The sequence below is a fragment of the Triturus cristatus genome, chromosome 2_1, assembly GCF_964204655.1.
Source record: "Triturus cristatus chromosome 2_1, aTriCri1.1, whole genome shotgun sequence".
In the NCBI taxonomy this organism is placed as follows: Eukaryota; Metazoa; Chordata; class Amphibia; order Caudata; family Salamandridae; genus Triturus; species Triturus cristatus.
Genome location: NC_140581.1, coordinates 412,098,340 through 412,118,004, shown reverse-complemented (window position 1 = coordinate 412,118,004; position 19,665 = coordinate 412,098,340). Strand labels below are relative to the sequence as shown.

Sequence of the window (19,665 nt, the reverse complement as noted above, 5' to 3'; positions counted from 1 at the left end):
TTATGTCCGGCAGCCTGGTGACCTCCCGGTACATGTCATGTATGGAACACCAGTAATCCTGAAGGGCAAGATATGACCATAGCATGTGCATAAGTGGGACGTCCACAGTGTGGCAGCGATGGCATTCGAACTGCATGTCCGAGAAGTATTGGTGCAATTGACGGTGTGAGGTATGCCCTGTGTAGTATAAAGAACTGTATATTTTTTTTATCTTTCATTGCAGGAAACTTTCTTTGGGAATTTGAGAGCACATTCCCACTCCTTCTCATGGAGGGGACGTGCGAATTCCTGCAGAGGGGGAGGAGCGAGGTAGCCGTCAGGCCATGTATGGCTTTATGCAGCCAGGTGTTGAGGTGGCGACCCAGCCCCATGGTCAGTATGATCTGTCGGACCGAGTGTGTCTCGGGTTCTCGCCCGGAGAGGTCCCAAAGGGTCCCACTCGAAGGATCTGCCGGTGAAGAAGGAACTGTCCCGGTGGTAGCCCCCTTTCCTCAGGCAGTTGGGCAAAAGGGAGAGGGTTACGTTTCGCAAAGAGGTCTCCCACCTCAACAAAAGAATGCTCAGTCCAGACCCGCAGGTTCTTCGTGGTGTAATAGTCTCGCTCACAGGGCAGGCCGATGAGGGGCAGGCCAGGAGTGTATAATGGGACCGCCCAAGAGAGGCAATGGATTTTGGACATGCACATCCATGCCACCGCCACCTGCGGGGGCCAGGTGGACGCAGGGCGGGAGACCAGGAGTAGTCACCTGAGAGCTGGAATCGGTGACCTGCCTCTGCTGAGGCTTCATCAAGGTAGAGTCTAGCTGTCCAGTGGGACAGCCATTGCATATGTGTCTCTAAAAAAATATGCCTCAAAGGATGGCGCTTCACGGCCCCCGGTTCAGGCGGTAGGTGGAATTTGGATAGAGCCACTTGACGGTGGTCAGATCCCCAAATGAGGGAACAGAGGAGGGAGTCCAGCTCCTTAAAAACGGACCAGGTAGGAACCACTGGAAGTTTCTCAAAGTGATAGAGGAGGTGAGGCAATGCCACCATTTTCACTAGGGCTATCCAACCTCTGGGAGCCAGAGGTAAGGTGCTGCAGAAATGTATCTGGGCCCAGATACTCGCCAGTGCCCTGAGGAGATTCCCCTTATAGGGATCGCTAGCAGATTGGTGAAGGCGGATTCTCAAATAACAAGGGTTGAGGCTCTGCCAGTGGAGGCAGGCGGTTCCAAGAGTCACCTCTCGCGGTATCTGCTCAGGATGGAGCAGGTATATGACCAGTTTTTCCCAGTTGCCCAAAATCCCAGCCACTAAGGCATACTCCGCCAGTGTGTCCCGACTTGGCTTAAGATCTGTCACTATATCTCCCACATAGTGGAGTAACTCACCCGTGTATAGAGATATCACACGAGTCCTGTCCACCAGCAGGCGCACGGCAAGCGGCTCCATAGCGAGCGTGAACAGTAAGGGGGATAACAGGTATCCCTGACACGTCCCGATGCACCAAGCACGGGACCGAAATAAGGCAGCCCAGCTGCAAGCAGGAGACTGGATTGGAGAATAACAGTTTAGTTAATCCAGGGGCCTTGGCCCTATCCCCAAGCGGACCAGGACAGCAAATAGATCGCGCAAGGATAAGGTGTAGATCGCCTTCTCCAAGTCTAGAATAAGGCACGCCGCCAGGGGAATCTTTCCACGTACGTGGTCCTGTATATGAAAAAGACAGCTGAGATTTTGTGAGGTACTTCGGCTCGGGACAAACCCGTTGTGATCAGAATGTACCAAGCCTGAAAGGATCTGATGCCTATCGGGCAGCAAGCTTCTTGCCTAGTATCTTGTAGTCAGCCCCAAGTATGGTAATGGGTCTATAAAAGGAAAGTCGTGTGGGATCTCTATCTGGCTTCGGGATGGAAACCAAAAGGGATTCACATAAGGATTGAGGGAGTATCACTCCTTCCACAGCTGCTTCATTCATACCTGCCATTTATGGCGACCAGAGGGCCGAGAACGCATGGTAGTACTCCAGGCACAACCCATCGAGCCCGGATGTTGACCTGTGGGCTAGGTCGCAAATTGCTTGCTTTACATCTGTGGCCGTAATTTCTGCATATAAAGCAGTTCTTGTGGTGACAGGGATTCGGGGGAGCGGGACACTTGACAGAAAGCCATTTGGGTAGCCCGCGCAATACACCGACGAGTAATATTCATGTAAGGCTTGCATAATGTTGGCTTGCGATCAGAGTGTGGCACCTTGTTGCGACACAATTTCTGTGATAGATTGGGTTTCTGTGTCTTACCGAGCAAGCAGCGCCAAGAATGCCTGCTTGTTACGTAGGCTACAAAGTTGTAGCGACGCTGGCCTTCCACAAGGGTTGTGTGAGCCAGTTGTAAGATGAGGGCAATATCTGTTTCTTCTGCTTTACTTAGGCCCATTAGCGTTGTCTACACTCTACCGATGTCCTTCTCGAGGATCCTGTGGACCCCAGCAATCTGGTGGATGCAAGCTCCCTGGACGACCACCTTAAAGGCGTCCCATTCTAGCATTCTAGTGGACGCCATGTTGTGGTTTTCTGTGAAGTACTGTTTGATGCAGTGTTCTTGTTGTCTCTGGAACACATGATCGCTGAGGCAGTCTCGCGCTAACCTCTAGGCCGGAGTAGGAGGCAGAGGAGGCGCCCACTGGAGACCCATATCCATATTGCGCATATCGTGGTCAGAAATTATCCTACCCAGGTAATAAGCGTGTCAGAGTAGGGGAACCAGTGTCAGATTGCAGACAAAGAAATCCAAGCACACAGACAGGTCGTGTGGGGCTGAGTAGAAAGAGTAGAGTGGGGGAAGTGTGGTGATCTGTATACCACATATCTGCAAGGGACTAGTGGTGTATCCAGGTTCGAAAGCGTTCTGCCTACGCATACAGGAAGGACCGGGAAAGTGGAGGACGGGATCCGCCTAGTTTGGTGTCTAGAACACAATTGAAACCACCTCTTAGGACCCAGAGCAGTGTTGTGCGTTGTGCGAATGTACCTAAGAGTGGTTCTTAAGAAGTACCTTGCTCGGCGTTCAGGCGTGACTGCTGCCCAGGATAATGGGCTGGTCGTCCAGTCTACCCTCCAAGAGGGCATAACAACCATCCTCGTCTACTTCCCTGTTAAGTTCCTGAAAGGGGACTCCAGGGCAAACTGTAGGAAAGTGCCTCTTTTTGCATGGTTACTTGCTGCTTTTTGCCTGAAACATGATGCACTTTGACTTGGTATGCCCTGGGTCGCTGCTAATCAGGCCTGTGTTCTTTACCAAAGCTGTACCTTTGTACCCACAATTGGCACATCTCTGGCAACAGGTAAGCCCCTTGTAAAAGGTACCATGGGTATCAAGGGCACTGTGACCAAGGAAGGCCTCTGAGGGTGCAGCACCTATTGTGCCACCATTAGAGGCCCTGTACCTTAACAGTCACACACTGCCATCACAGGCTGCGTGTTTTGGTGCAGAGACAAGTGAAAAGTCGAAATGGCACACATCCCTGTTTGCCATGCCTGCAGCACACTGTCTGGGGTCTAGGTAAGACACCCCCCTAGCAGGGTGCACTAACCCCCAGGTGTCTGGGTCCATTCTTAGACATTGTAAGTGTAGTAAAGCCATAAAGTGTATATGGTCTGGGAGTTGGCCATTACAAACTCCCCAGATCCATAATGGCTTTACTAAAACCCGGGAAGTTTGGTAGCAAACTTCTCAGCACATAAAGGATTTAATGTAAAATGCACACAGAGGTCATCTTAGAGATGCCCCCTGAAAATAACGGCCCTTGTGTGGTTCCTTAATAGCTGTCAGCCATTTGCTATCATTAACAGGTTTCTGGACTGCTGGGTAGAGAGCCTCCGCTCTCTGGGTCCAGAAACAAAGCCCATCTTGGCCAGAAGGGTCATGCCTCATCCCCCAGGATGTGCTGGGTCCACAAGAGGGGATAGCTTCAAAGGCCTGCCACCTTTGAAAGCTGTCCCTGCCTTTTGCTGCCCCCAGCAATTGGCTTCCACTGGTTCTGACCCCCGATTTTGGGCGGGAGAATCGGCGGGAGAACCAAGCTAGGAGGAGAGGTGTGCCCAACTTTGCCAACTCCACCCATCAGGTGGGGGTGCCGAGGTAATGCACTCATCTCAGTCCTCTCCATCTTGGAAATTAGGGGACCCAGCCAATTAGGAAGAGGCTCATGCCTCTCTCCTACTGGAGGATGGCATAATAGTGGGTGTACCCTCTCCAAGGAAGGAACCCATTGGTCCCAACCTGCAAACCCCTTTTTGATGCCCCTCAATTCAGTATTTAGAGGGAACCTTAACCTTGCCTCCTCCTATTCGAGGAAGAAAGAAGGACCAAAGAGCTATGCTGACCTAAGAAGAGGTCACTTATTGCTTTGGCCCCAGCCCTACCAACCTGTCCGGATTTTAACCTGCCTACAGCGAGAACCCCCGGCGAGTACAACAGCCAGCAGGCCGCCAGAGCCTAAAGGACCTGCCCTGCACTCATCTAACAGAATCTGTCTCCCGTGAGGACCGGATTAAGGACTTAACCACAGAATCCGGATCCAGGCAGCTCTGCGATTCTGCACACGATGTCCGCGTCCCAAGTTCTAATGGTCCAACCCCACAAGGAGGTCTCCCCAGCGATCCTAACTTGGGATCTGGTGATCCCCGACCTCCCTCAAGCTTCAAGATGATGTCTGCAGCCTCAACCTGAAGGGCCTCCCAGACCGCGACCGGAGTTGGTAAGAAAACCTCATGCCAAAAGAAACCCCGGGATCCGACGCCCCACAACCTTGGGTGGCCCAACCGACAATGTCCAGGCAACCCCCAAGAACCCATCTTACCTCTCCAGCTGGTGGTCGCCTTCAGGAAGTCTCCCTGCCAAGCCAGCAGCCTCTTCACCGAACCAAAGGTCTCCATTCGAATCCATAGGGGCCCCGACATCTCCTTGGCACCCTGCACTCGGCTGCCCCTGTTGAGTTGACCTTTTGCCATAAAAACAAAGTAACTGTGCTTTAAATCAAGAAAAGTCTTACCTACCTTGTATTGTGAGATCCCCAGTGTAGTATGTTGGCATACCACCCTGAGTAATCTAAAAGTAACCAATGGTAATTACTTTGTAATTTAAAATGTTTTTGAACGGTTGTAGATTCAACCACAACTGCATTTCCTTGTAAAGTCTTGAATTTGAGAGTATATTTCACTTACCCTTGCCAAGACCTGCTTTGATCTAAAAATAAAAGATAAGTATACCTTTTTTATACTTACCTAAGTGGCCGGGATTCGGTCTCTGAGTGCGTGCCATCAGTCTTGATTGAGTGAATACAATAAACGCTTAACGCCCCCTCTGGATAAGCCTAACTGCTCGCTCACACTACCACAAAGAGAGCTGTTAATACTTACCTAATTTAGCCTCTGCTATTCCTCTGGGGACTCCCTGGACTCTGAGCACACTATCCCTTACTTAGTATAGTATATACAGAGTCCGCTTCCTACACGGATCCACACCAGTGCCCTCCAAGCTGAGTAAGTTGTGGTGCAGAATATACGCCCCCACCTGCGCAGGTGGTCGAGTTCCCTCTCAGTTAATCTCCTTACAGGAGATTGACTGTCGCCTTCTATCTCTTGGTAGAAGAGTAAATAGCATAGTGCTTTCTAGCAGTGTACATGCTGCAAATGTTGAGGGTAAGGTATCTAATGTCAGTGGTTGGGGTCATGGCTTATCTGAAGCGGTGTGTGCCTGGGGCAGGTAATGTGGGTGGGCAGAAATATGCAGGGAAACACTTCTGTAACTGGATAGGGCTAGAACTCCAAAACTGAGAGCCCATCGCAAATGGTGATTTGTCCAAACTGCAGTTCTTCTGTGTACTTTAGAGTACAGTGGGGGGTTGAATGAAGATAAGAAACAATGTCTGGGCTCGTAGAGCAACCAAGAACCCATCAAAGTCAAATATAAGGTTATAAGCCATAGAGATGGACTTCTAACAGCAGTGTAACAGCCGACTTTCGCTCTTGATGGGGTACTCTGGTGAAGAGCCTAGATTAGGGTTTCCACTGTCTGGGGAGTTGCAGTGGTTGTGAGTCACCATGGGAATCGTCGGAGTGGAGAGATTCCTCCTCAGAGGAGATCAGGTGTGGGCTGCTGTCATCGTCAGAGTTCGTTGGGTGGGGGCTCAAATTTGTTGCCGCCTGGATAGTCTTCCGATCTGTTCCAGATTGGGGGAACTGGTGGGCGAGATACGGGATGGCGGCTCCGTCACGCTCTGAACCAGTCTTTTTGTCTTCCTCCGACCTCCTCTCTGTCGGACTCACAGACCCTCTGAGTGCTCAGCCAGACCCACCACAAGTCTGCCCCCTTGCTGCTCCGCCCAATACAATGCTTCCTTAAGGACAGTGAAGAACACAGTGGTCCTGTCAAATTATTTTGGGATGGGCAGGGAATAGCAGTGACTATTGCACTCCTTATTGTTGGAGATGGCGCTTGACTTCCAGGAAAGAGAAGCAGTGGCATTGGACGGCACATGCATAATCTGGAAACAACATAACAACCTTGTCCTCCTCTCGAAGAGGTCCAGCTGATCTGACTGCTCGGGAGTATTTCGCCACCGTCCCTGAAGTGGAGCAGCTTTGACAACATCAGGCGAGGAACTCGAGAGTGGCAGACGTGCTGGTAGACGACACGCCCGCTCCAAGAAGTAGAGGGTAGTGAGCTCAAAAGCCAGGGTTAATGAGCAAAACCAGAAGTCCTAGTAGGCAAGGGGGTCCGATTCTTCGACATCATCTGGGAGACCCACAAGGCAAATGTTGGTTCTCCGGGAACTACCCTCCAAATCCTCTGCCTATTTCTCCAACTGCGCAGCTTGGACCTGCAGGTCATTAATGTTGGAGCTGTTTTCCTTAGTGAACAATTGCAGGACTGCAAGGGTCTTCTCCCCATCCATGACTCTGGCAGCCAGCTTGCATTGATCGTCCCAGAGGAGTGCGAAGACGGTTGAAAGTGACCCGAAGCGGGTCTCCATTGTAATGCGGAAGTGTTCAATGGCCACCAGGACCCTATCCAGTTCCTCTGAAGTGGTGAGGGTCAATCCACACTCCTCAGTCAGGGGATTAGTTCTGTCAACATGGGGGCCTGCCGCAGCCGGAGGCCAGGCGCCGGATGTTGAACGCTGGCTCCCCATCATGCTGTTGATAGTCGGGTCCAAGCAATAGGTTCCAGTGGGAGAAGGGGCGGAGAGTGAGCAAAAGAGACAGCGGACACCCCCTGCAGCGCCCCGACAGTTTCAATCCAGGGTGCCCCCATGTCTGTTTGACTGGGGCAAGGGACCCAGAGGTGCCACCCTGGGCCTGCTCAACATTGCAGCTGCTCTAATAACTTATGGCCCTTAAGGGTAGCCCTCTTCAGACAGTCCATCTGTGCAGGAGGGACCAGCAGGAGCCCACCACTGATAAAACCTCATCCAGGGCCTCACAACTGTGTTAGCCTCGCACTGGAGTGCTGTCTTGGGGAAGGAGGGCGTGTGCCTCGATTACGGCACCGGTGCACCACTCAGAGGAAGCATGTGGCAAGTGAGGCTTCTCCTCAGGTCTCCTCATGGCCAGCCAGGTCCAAGGTAAAGTTGCTCCCAAGTGGGAAAAACCAAGATAAAGTCCAGCGGGCCTCTCGCTGTTAACTAGGCCCACAGGGCCTCACGACAAGACTAGCATCGCCCCAACAGCACCGTCTCGTGCATATCTCGATTTTTTGGCGCCAGTGTACCACTCAGAGGAGGGGTGTGGCAGGCAGTGGTTCTCCCCAGGCCCCCCCCTGCCGGCCAAGAAGTTCCAAAGTAAAGTTGCTGCCAGGTGGGAGAAAATAATGTAAAGTTCAGCGGGGGCTCCCGCTGTTAATTTGGCCCGAATGCGTGCTAGGAGGATCAGGCAGCAAGGGGGGATTACTATATTTGTGCGGCCTGTTCTCCTGGCCTGCCCGCACCACCTCTCACCTTGTCATGATGTCTCCTCTGTGTCCAAACGGAGGTTGCAGCTGCTTCTACACGCCTCTCTCAACTTCTCTCCCAAGTCATCAGCCCGCTGCCTCCCCACGTGGTGGAACAGCAGCTGCCCAGGACTCAGAACTTCAGCCCCGGTGGTCACAGCTCACCCGGTAAGTTGCAGCAGGGGCTCCTAATTGGCCAGACCTCGGGCCAGCACTGCCAACTCTCCACGAGTCTACAGAAATGGGGGCACCGGGGGAAGCCTCTTCGTCCGTAAGGGATTGTCGTTCTTGGGCCGACTCCGATGGGTCACACCGCCCTTTCGATTCACACCCCACCTCTTCCATCAGGCCGCCAAGCTCCCAGCAGGAGTTGCGACCCATGGGGTCCGCTGCTGGTCGAATCCCTCCACAAAGGCGGTTCATTGCTGAGAGGTCCATCTACAGTGATGTGCCCCTGGTGCCCAGGTGCCCCACACCACGCATCGGCCTCCTATGCCAGTGCCATGCTGAACACAGTCACCACTCTCAGCAGGCGCCAGGTCGCTGTGTTGATCACCCCCATTCTTCATGTGGCTTGTCTTCGAGGGGGGCCAAAAAGGACCACTAATGCCTTTGCGCCAACAAACTGTTGTATGGCTCTGATGAATGCCGATAGTCGTGCTGGATTGCGGAGCACTACTGAGTCGCATCTGCCATCTTGGCTGTCCAAGCCATGTTCCCTGTATGCACTCATCTCTTAATCTAGCAATGGCCATCTTTTACCTCGTGGATTCCGGCACAGGTCTGGAGTTTTAGACCCACTTACGAAAGACATGCATCGATCAGTTACCCACAAATCCCCTACACACTTGGCGTTTACCTATAAAAACACACATTACAGCAATGATGGCCGGCCCGGTCTAGTGGTAGACCTATACTATACTAAGTACAGGTTACCCCCCCACACATTAGCTCCCTCCTCTGAACCCCAAATTACCCTACTGCCACCATGGAAGAATGACCATTACAGATACTTCCTCTCAATGTAAATAGTTAAACCAACTGTATTAAAAGGAAGAAAGTTCTCTCCTACTTAGCTTCCAAACAGGCAAACATTGCCCTCCTACAGGAAACACACCTGTCCTGAACAGAAGCCTCAAAGCTCAAACGAAACTGGGTGGGCCAAATGCTCTTCAGCTGTAGGAGCCTCACCCTTTCAGGCACCGAATGACTTAGTGGCACACTCAACATCAAGGAAATATGGAGTAATCATCCTGATACTGAAATTACTGGAATTAAACATTCCACACTGCTAGGTAGATGATGATGGAGGATTGGGGCATTGTCGTTTGGATGGGCTCTGTCTTCACCCCACAGTGAGAAAATAACCTTTAATCCTCCATCTAAATAAAGTACTGACATAAATGGGAACCTCACTAATTATCTGGGGGGCGAAGGGGGAGGGGGGGGGGAGGAGAGCAACCTTACCCCAGATGTAATCCTGAACTGGAGTGGCCAAATGGACACAGCCATGGTAGAGACAGAGCCACACTAAGTGAAATAAGGGAAGACCATGGCCTGACCAACATATGGCATCTCCTACACCCCTCAAACAAGGAGGTTATTTCCTCATTGCACACACTGTCACACCACGGGTCCTTGACAGTCATAGACTAGAGATTGCAATGTCAGACTACTTCCCCATTAGCTTAACAATTGACTGATGCCTGACACGATTCCATAGGAAATCACGGCGCCTCAACATATCCCAACATAAAGGTACACATAGAGCACAATTGAAGTAGCACATAACCACCTATCTGAAAAACAATAAAGACTCAGTCAGATACCAGCAAATATTGTTGGTGGCTGAAAAAGCCACAATAGGGGACGAACTGTGAGAAACTCGGCGCTGATAAATGGATGCAGGGTTAATCAGTAGAGGCCCTTAATAAAAAAATTTAAATCCTTGACACAAACCTCCTTGCCAACCCAGCAAAGAACTCCATACGTTGGCTAGGAAAGGCCATATTGGAGCTCAGTACCCTGTGGATCAAGAAAGCTTAATATATGCTATACAGATGTAAAGCTCGCCATTATGAACAGGGAAAAAGGCAACCCTGATAGAGAGGCGATGACAGCCATCTTTGCCATCTATCACTCTGCAGGATAGCCATTTCCAAAGCCACAGGAAATCCCCACTGCATTTGCAGATTACTATAAAGCATGGTATAGCTCCAAAGTTGGAAACAGCAAATCCAAAGAACATTCTTCCTTTCCTCAGTGACAAAGGAAGGACTTTCCTCACAGGGGGGAAATAACAAAGGAGAAATTAGCCCAAGCAATTTCCAACCTACTGTACAATAAAGCACCCAGGAAAAATGTTTTTCTGGGTGAGTTCTACTGGTGGGTGAAACCAGAAGCAGTGGACTCCCTTTACAACGCCTATAAAGAGGCAGGGAAAACGGGCAGCCAAGCCTCCTTCTCAAATAGGGCAATTTTAATAGTCCTACCTAAACCAGGTAAGGACCCGCACGACTGCCTCCTGAGAGGATGTGGTCCGTCGGCTCAAACTGCCGACTTTGGTGCAGGAAGCCAGGGTTCGAGCCTCGAGGTCGTGTCCACATCCTGTGATTCTGGGCAAATCACTTAATCTCCCCGTGCCTGAATATGTAATGTAAATACGGTGCTCATCTACAGCGCTCTAATACCTTCGGGTCGAGTTTGCGCTATATAAAAGATGCACTAAAAAAAATGCTGATATGGCCAAGAGACTCAAACATGTGATGCCCACACATCCATATCTCATAGTTAGGGTTTGTACCAGGCAGGGCGGTAAGTTTAAGAGAGTGGTCTCTGGGTTCTACAGTCTCGTAGCACATTACCTCCATTCACAGCCTCTCTTGGCACAACTACACGCTAAATGACAGGGACTGACCAAATAGAATACACAGAGGATAATTGGGTCAAAGTGATTGGGAATTGCGATTCTCCTATTAACATGACGAGAGAATCTGGTTTTCATTAAAGACTCGGAGGCTAACATTATGCATATCACTTTTAATGCGTCTCCAAGCAGCCGCATACATCATAAAGCATATGTGTTCCAGAATAGAACACTCAAAGCAAGTAAAAGGCATGAGCCCATAATAAACAGCCTCTTTTGAATGTGGAGTAAAACAGGAAAGGTCTTCTAACGTTGAATAAGTTGTTGAAAAAGTCGATCAAACAGTCCATTAAGTCAAAACCAAACGAAGAATGTGAAGAACAGAGGGAGCGATGGATGTCTGGATCAGTTCATGAGAGATTATATGAAAGAAAGGTAAAGATAAGAATGTAAAATTTCCAAAAAACTAAATAAAGAGTAAAATATTGCTTGGATAAAAAGGCATTCCTGAAGGGAAGGAAGAAATGTGAGTTAGGTATAAAGACAAAATTACAATTGAAAATTAAGCTGTAAAAATGTTCTAATAAACAAATTTAGTAATATAATACAAGGATAACATTAAGTAAACAGTGAGTAATATTAAGGTCCTAGGGGAAAGGGTGGGTGGGATACTGTTAGCCTCTGAGTCTTTAATAAAATCCAGATTCTCTTGTCATGTTAATAGGAGAATCACAATTTCATTACAAGATCGAAGGCTACATTATGCATGTTGGTAGCCATGTAAAACTACATCAGACATGTGAGTAATAGGTTTGCAGTAATGCTGAGAAAAGGTACTAGCATTAGACCAGTCGGCAGCTTTAAGAATATCATCCAACTTACCACCAGACCAGAAAGATTTGCTGGCCATAGCACCTCTGATCGAATGAGCTTGGAACAGGTTGAGATCGATGCCAGCTAAATTCATTACAATTTTAACCCATCTAGAGATAGAAGAAGAGGATATAGCTTTGTGCGGTTTAACAAAAGAAATGAGAAGTTGGTTAACACCAGGAGGACGAAGAGGATTCATTCTGTAGTCATATTCTTTCATACAGTCAACTACACAAAGTTTTTTGCAAGAATCGAAGCGAGGATAGAAAATAGAATCGGACATAGTCTTGGTTCTTTTAAAAAGTTCGAATTTGACTCTGAACATGTTATAGGACCTAGAAGAGATCTCCAGAGCTTTAACTTTGGAGACCATGCGACAAGAAATTAGGCAAAGTAGAGTGGCCAGTTTGATAGAGAGGTTTTTTCTATTGAGGTGAATATTATCGGGCCAGCTTGAAAAAAGATCAAGAATTAGATTAACGTCCCAGAGAGATTGGTATCTGGGTTTGGGAGGTCTCCTGAGTCTAATACTTTTGAGGACTCTACAAATAATTGGCTTTTTACTAATCGTCTTACCATTGATCAGAGAATGACCTGCGGAAATAGTGGATCTGTAACAATTGATCGATCTATAGCTGAGACCTCGATCGAATTGTTCGACGAGGAAGTTAACTATGTCAGTGATAGGTGCTTCCACGGGATCCAAGTTCCATTCCAAGCACCGACGTGACCATGATTTCCAAATGCTGTTATATCTGTAATGTGTGCCGGGGGCCCAGGATTCACTGAGGAGAGTTGCAGCAGATGACAAAAGTTGTGAGAGTAGGTTGGATCTCCTGACACTCTCCATGCAAGAAGGGTCAAAGTCCCTGCTTGAACCAGTGGGTGAGTTAGACCGTCTGTGTATGTAAGGAGGTCTGGTAGTGAAGGAATTAGGAAGGGGAGGTCGTAAGCTAGTTCCAAGGCCGTGGGGAACCATGCTTGAGATGGCCAGAAGGGAGTTACTAGAACTATTGAGCAATGTTGTTGTCTCACTTTCTGAAGGACTCTCTGGATCATTGAGAAGGGGGGAAAAGCGTATGCGTTGGTCCCCTTCCAGCATTGAAGGAAGGCGTTGACTGCTAGAGCACCCGGGTCGGGCATCCAGCTGAAATAATTGTCTAGTTGGAAGGTTAGTCTGCTCGTAAAGAGATCTAAATCTAGGGGACCCCAAAATTTGTTGATGGAATTGAAAACTGAAACGTTTAATTTCCAATCGCTTCGGTCTAAGAGGAATCTCGAGTTCCAATCTGCTGAAAGATTGGTTTCTCCTGGAAGATATTCTGCTTTCAGTGCGATCTTGTGTTCCAGGCAGAACATCCAGAGTTTTTTGGCTAAATTCGAAAGATCCGCAGATTTCGTTCCTCCGAGTCGGTTTATATAAGCAACAGCGGACATGTTGTCCATCTTTAAAATCACAGATGTGCCCTGAAGAGAATGTTTGAAACTCATGTGGGCATAGAGGCCGGCGGTGAGTTCCAGATAGTTTATATGGTGAGAGGATTCCTCTCGAGACCAAACTCCGCCAGTGTTTTGGTTTAGGAGACAGGCTCCCCAGCCATGAAGGCTCGCGTCGGATTCTAGAATAAATTCTGGTGTAGAGCCAAAGATTGCCCTGCCATTCCAGGCATCCAGGTTGTCTAGCCACCATGTCAGTTCCAATATGGCTTCCTGGTCTAGAGAAATGAGATCCCCGTAGCAAAGACCAGATCTTAGAGCTCTCCCTTTTACTCTTTGGAGAGCTCGATAGTTCAGAGGGCCTGGAAAGATGGCTTGAATGGAGGAAGAAAGGAGACCTAGAAGTCTGGCGAGTTCTCTTAAGGATAATTTGTCTTGTTTCAGGACATGTCTTATCTCCTTCCTGATTTTTGAAATTTTGTTTGGTGGGAGTAAGAGAAGGCACTTGGTAGTATCTATAGTAAAGCCCAGGAATTCCAGGGATCTTGAGGGAGATGATATCGATTTTTCTTTGTTTATAATGAAGCCAAGGTTCTCTAGAAGATCTATTACAGACTTCAAGTCCCGAAGTTGTTGAGAATGGTCCTGTGAAAGGATGAGGATGTCGTCTAGGTAAATGATTAGACGAATTCCCTTTTCTCTTAGGGAAGAAACGATCGATCTCATCACCTTGGTGAAACACCATGGTGCTGAGGAGAGGCCGAAGGGGAGGGCTTGGAACTGGAAGAGGTGATTCTTCCACATAAACTGGAGAAAGGGTTGGTGATGTTTGGCCATAGGGATGGTGAAGTAGGCGTCTTTTAAATCTAATTGGACTAGCCAGTCCCCTTCCAGTAATAAGTCTCTGAGAAGATGGATGCCTTCCATCTTGAAATGTCTGTAGACGAGATATTTGTTGAGCTCTCATAAATTTATGACCGGTCTCCAGCCTTTGTCCTTTTTCTTTACTAGGAAGAGAGTACTTAAGAAGGTTAGCGTTTCCAAAGGAACTTCTTTAATCGCACCTGTCTAAAGCATGGAGAGTATCTCTTCTTCTATTATTTTCACTTGATTTAGGTTGAGAGGGATGTTTCTGGGGAACGAAGATTTTTTTACATTTTTTTATTTTATATTTCTTTTTATTAAACCATTTCGACTGTCATACATAAAAGGACACAGTAGCAGGCGACAGCAATTCCCATCAGATTAGAGTCTTACAGTTCAAAAATAATTACAAGCATCTTTCCTGGCGGTTAGGGGTTTTCCATAGCCTCATCCTCCGGGTTTTCCATAGCCTCATCCTCAGATGGGGAACGAAGATTGAATCGGAGTGTGAATGAAATCTATTGTAAAACCTTTTATAGTATTCAGAACCCAAGGATCTTGAGTGATCAATTTGCCACCGACTTTCTGGGAAAGGGAGGGTGGGGGAGAAAGAAAGATTGTACTCACTTTGTGAATTAATGTCGCTGGAGATACCTCTTCCTCTGAAGCCTCTGGAGCGTGGACCTCTTCCTCTTTGAGGGTAAAATTGAGGGGGATTAGAGGGATGGTAGCCTCTCCCAAATCCTGTTTCTTGGGTATGGCCTGCGGTTGAAGCGGCCGCAAGGTAGGCCCCGTAATCCGGCCCTGCCAAAAAGGTTATTGTTGAATACCCTTTTCATGTTTTGGTGAGCCTTATCCAAAGCTGTAAAGGTCATAACGTATTTGCCAAGGGTCTTGATAAGATCCTCTCCGAAAAGTAGGCCTCTAGGATTGGCTGAGGGTTCTTTATCAGCCAGGTTGCCTAATTTCGGACTAATTTTGGTGAGGACCACCCTTCTCCTTTCAGAGTTTAGGCTAGCGTTTGTGTTGCCTAGAAGGATTAAGGCTCTTTGTGACCAACCTCTGATTGCTTCGGTGTCCAGAGGTGTGCCGTTGATGTGGCTCTCTTCTGCAGAGTCGATGATCCTTGCTAGGGGGCCTAGGATGTCTAAGACGCGATCCTGGCAACCTTTAAGGGATCTCTCCATGCCTTTTCTTGGATCCCTTCCAAGTTTGAAGAGGTATTTAATTAGCTCGGGATGAAGATTAGGGGTCTGACATACTTTATCATCGATACAGGGCCTAGAGCATTCAGCTCTCAATAAGTTACGGGTTTCTCTCTCCAAAGAGTTTCTTAACCACTTCTTAATAAATTTACTCACATGCTCTTGAGGGTACCATTCAGAGCTACGAGGGTGTTTGATATTAAGGGGAGAGAACATCTCCTCTCCTGAGGTATCTAAGATTACATCTTTAGAGGTAGAGGGGAGTTCATCGTCTAATGGTTGATCGTAAAATTCTTGATCATCATTGTCTAAGTCCAAGACTTATTCATCGAAAAAGTCTGAGGCATCATCCTATAAAGAGTCATCATCATCTCTTAATAAATTACTTTGAGCACTAGGATAGTTTGTGCCGCTAGGGACACCCACAAATTGTGTGCCGCTAAGGACACCTTTATAAGTCGTGCCGCCAAGGACACCTGAAGTGCTCTTGGGGGTCATATAATCAATGTTTTTATTCTTTTTACTTCTTTTCCCCCTTGTTTCGGTGAGATCATTAAATGAGTTATTTTGCGTGTCGCTGGTAACGTCCACCACAATAGGGAGTGACCTCTTGTGAGGCATGACTTTGGACAGAGTCTCCAGCATGCAAGATCTCATTTCGTTGTGGATGATGCTCTTAAATGTTTGGTTATCCATATTAGGGATAGGTGCGCTGGCCTCATCTGAGTCTATGTCAGACATTATGCCTATGCGCCTTGAAATTTTATTTGATATTAAAATTAAATAAAAATTGATGTGAATAAATAACCAGGATATTATAGCTCTCCTTTTTAAAAAAATGTTTTAATGAAATTTACATTAAAGAGAAATACCTTAAATTAAATAGAACTCCCCCCCTTTTTTTTTTTGGGAATGTAATCAAATGAGATGTCTCAAATTAATTATATCTCCCCTTATTATTATTATTTTTTTTGATGTATGAACTAAGTTTAGATAAAGAATGGTACCCTTTGAAGATTAAGAATTATTTAAATGAATTTATGGGAAGGATAAATGCAGAGAGAGCAGTAGCGCGATGAGAATCCCCAGCTGATCTGTAAACGCGAGCAACTGAAAGCTTGCTCGCGCGTCGATCAGCTGGAGAGTTAATTGTGACAGTGTGGGTTGAGGAAAGATCCCTGGCAACGCGAATTCGTAACATGGGCGTTGCCAGGGTATCTTCCTCTAATTCAGAATAAGCAATGACGTACGCGGGCAAAGTTTAGGCGGCAGGGGCGCGACGGGACAGAATGTATAGAGAAGCGCCGGTCTCCGTAAATTGGAGAGCGGAGGGATCGGGGCAATGAGAGAGAGGAGCGCAAGCGTCTCGGAAGGGAAAGAGGCAGCGAGACAGTAATATGGTAAAAACACACATTATTTTACATTTTTAAAGTATACACAATATACAAGGTTACCTGAAAAGAAAGAACATCATATGACTAATTGAAATAAACTATGACTAATTAAAATAAAGTAAGCAGGTAAAAGGCTAGAGATATGGAAAGTGAACTTATCTGCTCGTTGCCGCATTCAAAAGAGGCTGTTTATTATGGGCTCATGCCTTTTACTTGCTTTGAGTGTTCTATTCTGGAACACATATGCTTTATGATGTATGCGGCTGCTTGGAGACGCATTAAAAGTGATGTGCATAATGTAGCCTCCGATCTTGTAATGAAATCTGGACCAGGCGGTTAAAGAGGCCAGGAGGAAATGTACTCTCGTCAAAATACTCAAACTGGTACTAAACACCACAAAAACTCCAGACAGCAGGACTACGACAACACACTACGCCACACCATACCAACTGCTGGAGGTGTGCACAAGAGGGATGTGACATACCAAATATACTCTACCACTGTCCAAGCCTGAGGCAATACCTGTCCTCCGTGCAGACCACCCGAAGCGACACTTCACTCACCCATCACCTTGTCGTGTAGTCCTACATTGTGACACAGCAGACCTCCCGACCCTGACAAGTCACATGAGACAGTTGATAGCTACCTCACTAACCAATTCAGAAAAATGCAATTGTAACACTACAGAGTGCCTTAAAGCACCTACCCATGATGAGTGGTTGATTGAAATGTGTAGAACAGCAACATTTGGAAGGCTTATTTACAGTCTACAAGACAGTGCAGAGATATTTACACGAATATGGGAACCCTTCCCAGATGGTTTGAACCCCGTCCTCCTAGACCATTAGGGAAGCAAATACAGCCATCATCTGTGTTTGTAGCACCGGCAAAGACCATAAGACACAAAAGAACCACACACTCATTGTTCATAACCCCTATCATCTTCACCCCTCCGTGCTTGATTTGTTGGGATTGTTAGGATAATTGCCTCTCTAAGTTACATTCACGACTCCTTCTTCTGTGACAAGTAACGAGAGGAATGTTATTGCTACTGTTATTAGTATTGCCATTTTTTGCTCATACTTGCAATGTTACAGGCAATATTTTAAAATTTTATTTTTTTCCTTTGGGTTATCCGAATCTAGAATGTGTTTTATGATCCGTGCAGCAACCTGACCTGAACTGAAAGGTACTGTGCTTCCTGACCCAGGGTGACTCAGACCCCGCAGGAACCTTTGGCACTCCTTATGTTATTGTATTATATTTCACTTGTTTTATCTTGTTTTATGATACTTTGTTATAACTTGCTATGTCACACGCTCCTTTTATCCCTCACCCCCCCCTCCCCGCCCTTCCTACCCCTTCCTTGCTCCACCCACCCAAACAAGGACAGGACTCTGCTTCTGGTTATAAGGCCTTTTTTTGAGCCTTTGTTAAAAAAAGACATGACCATAGACAATTTTAATTGATGCTGGTCTCTAGTTTTGTTTCCTCTCCTTTTCTAACCTACTGACCACGCTTCTTTTCTCATGTTCTATATTTGGAAAGGAGGGAGATCTCCCTTTATATTGCAGTGTCATAATGCTTTCTTTTATATCATCTGCTCTAAAATAAACCCCCAAGAGAGCGCTGCCTCATATTTTGGATTTGATGCTAAATCGATTTCGAGGCCGAGTCCAGCCTCGCCGCTAGCACCAGCAGGATCCCCTTCGTTTTGGACGTTTTTGATGGGAAAAAGATATATATACCTTTCAATAAATATACAAACAAAAAAAGTACAATAGGAAAGTCGAAATACCAATTTATACTTAATTTGTGAGATTTTTTCTTAAAATCTGCTGCTCGGTACTTAATTGTATTTTATTTTGGCTATACTGTAATCAATTTTAAATGATCAGTGGAAAAACTGTAGTCCTCAACACAGCTCAAAAATCTGGTAATTTGTTTATAACATACAAGACATGACACTTATTTATGAGAGCTTGCATTTATGTCAAAACCTTTTTGTTTATCTGTAACTGAATTTATTTTCTGTAATGGCAAACTAATTATTTCATTCATGATAGGTTTGCAACAGCTGTGAAAAAATTCAGTTCTCAGAATCCACTCATTATCTTCAGCGGGGATTGTTTAAATCCATCGGTTGTAAGTACGATAACGAAAGGTAGACACATGATTTCCATCCTCAACTCAATTGGAGTACATTTTGCAGTGTTTGGTAAGTACATATTTATCACAATTGAAATTAGTTACAAGGCAAGTTGAATTTGTTGTCTACTAAATATTACCCATGTTTATAGAGTTCTCACACTGCCACTTATAGTGGCTTTTTCGAGCTGAGGCAGCAGTATGGGGATGTGTTTTAGTGGGCACTAACAAACTGAATATGTAGCACATCTGGTAGCCAAGTGGATAGAAGATCCGGGTAGGTCCATACATTTGGCTTAAGATTTGCAGTTTCAGTCCTTTGTTTTACTAACCGATTTTGCTATCTAGGAAGGGTGGAAAACAAAGGCAGTACCAGAGCGATGAACATTGAGAATGTATTGATACCCCCACCCACCAAACTGTTTTATCGCAGTGGCTTGCACAGTAACTTTGGGAGGATTGGGGGAGGGAGTGGGAGTTGCAGACCGTATGTCTCTAGTCTGGTGGCATGAAATCACCAAACTCGCTAAGCAAACCGAGGATGAGCATGCAGAGTCTGTGTAAAGCATAGTATTTTGTATTTATCTACACCAGTGGAACACTCTAGGTATGACGGTTTCAGACTGACTATGAAGAAAGTCACATATTTCTGTACCTATTGGAGCTTCCCATGATCTTACATGGAAATCTGACATGACTTGGATTTCAGTAGTCCACCCTAGAGATGACAATTATGAGTAAATGTAGGCACAAGATAGGCTGATGAAAGATTGCATTTGGTTCTATTGTTTATCTGTGGACAAAACTAGAAGACAATTGACATACAATCTCCAATGATGAGAAATGGGCTGTGTACATTATGGTCCTTGTTAAAGTAAAAAATATGTGGGCAAACAGTCAGGCA

At 46.7% G+C, this 19,665-nt stretch overlaps 1 protein-coding gene across 1 annotated transcript in view; it reads left to right on the top strand.

Moving 5' to 3' along the window:
• The window catches only part of LOC146865382 (snake venom 5'-nucleotidase-like), a 950,113-nt gene that overhangs the window by 99,114 nt on the left and 831,334 nt on the right, over positions 1-19,665 (top strand). The window contains exon 2 of the mRNA XM_085640733.1: positions 18,680-18,831. Coding sequence (XP_085496859.1) covers positions 18,680-18,831 — 152 coding nt within the window. The remainder of the gene's footprint in view (positions 1-18,679; positions 18,832-19,665) is intronic.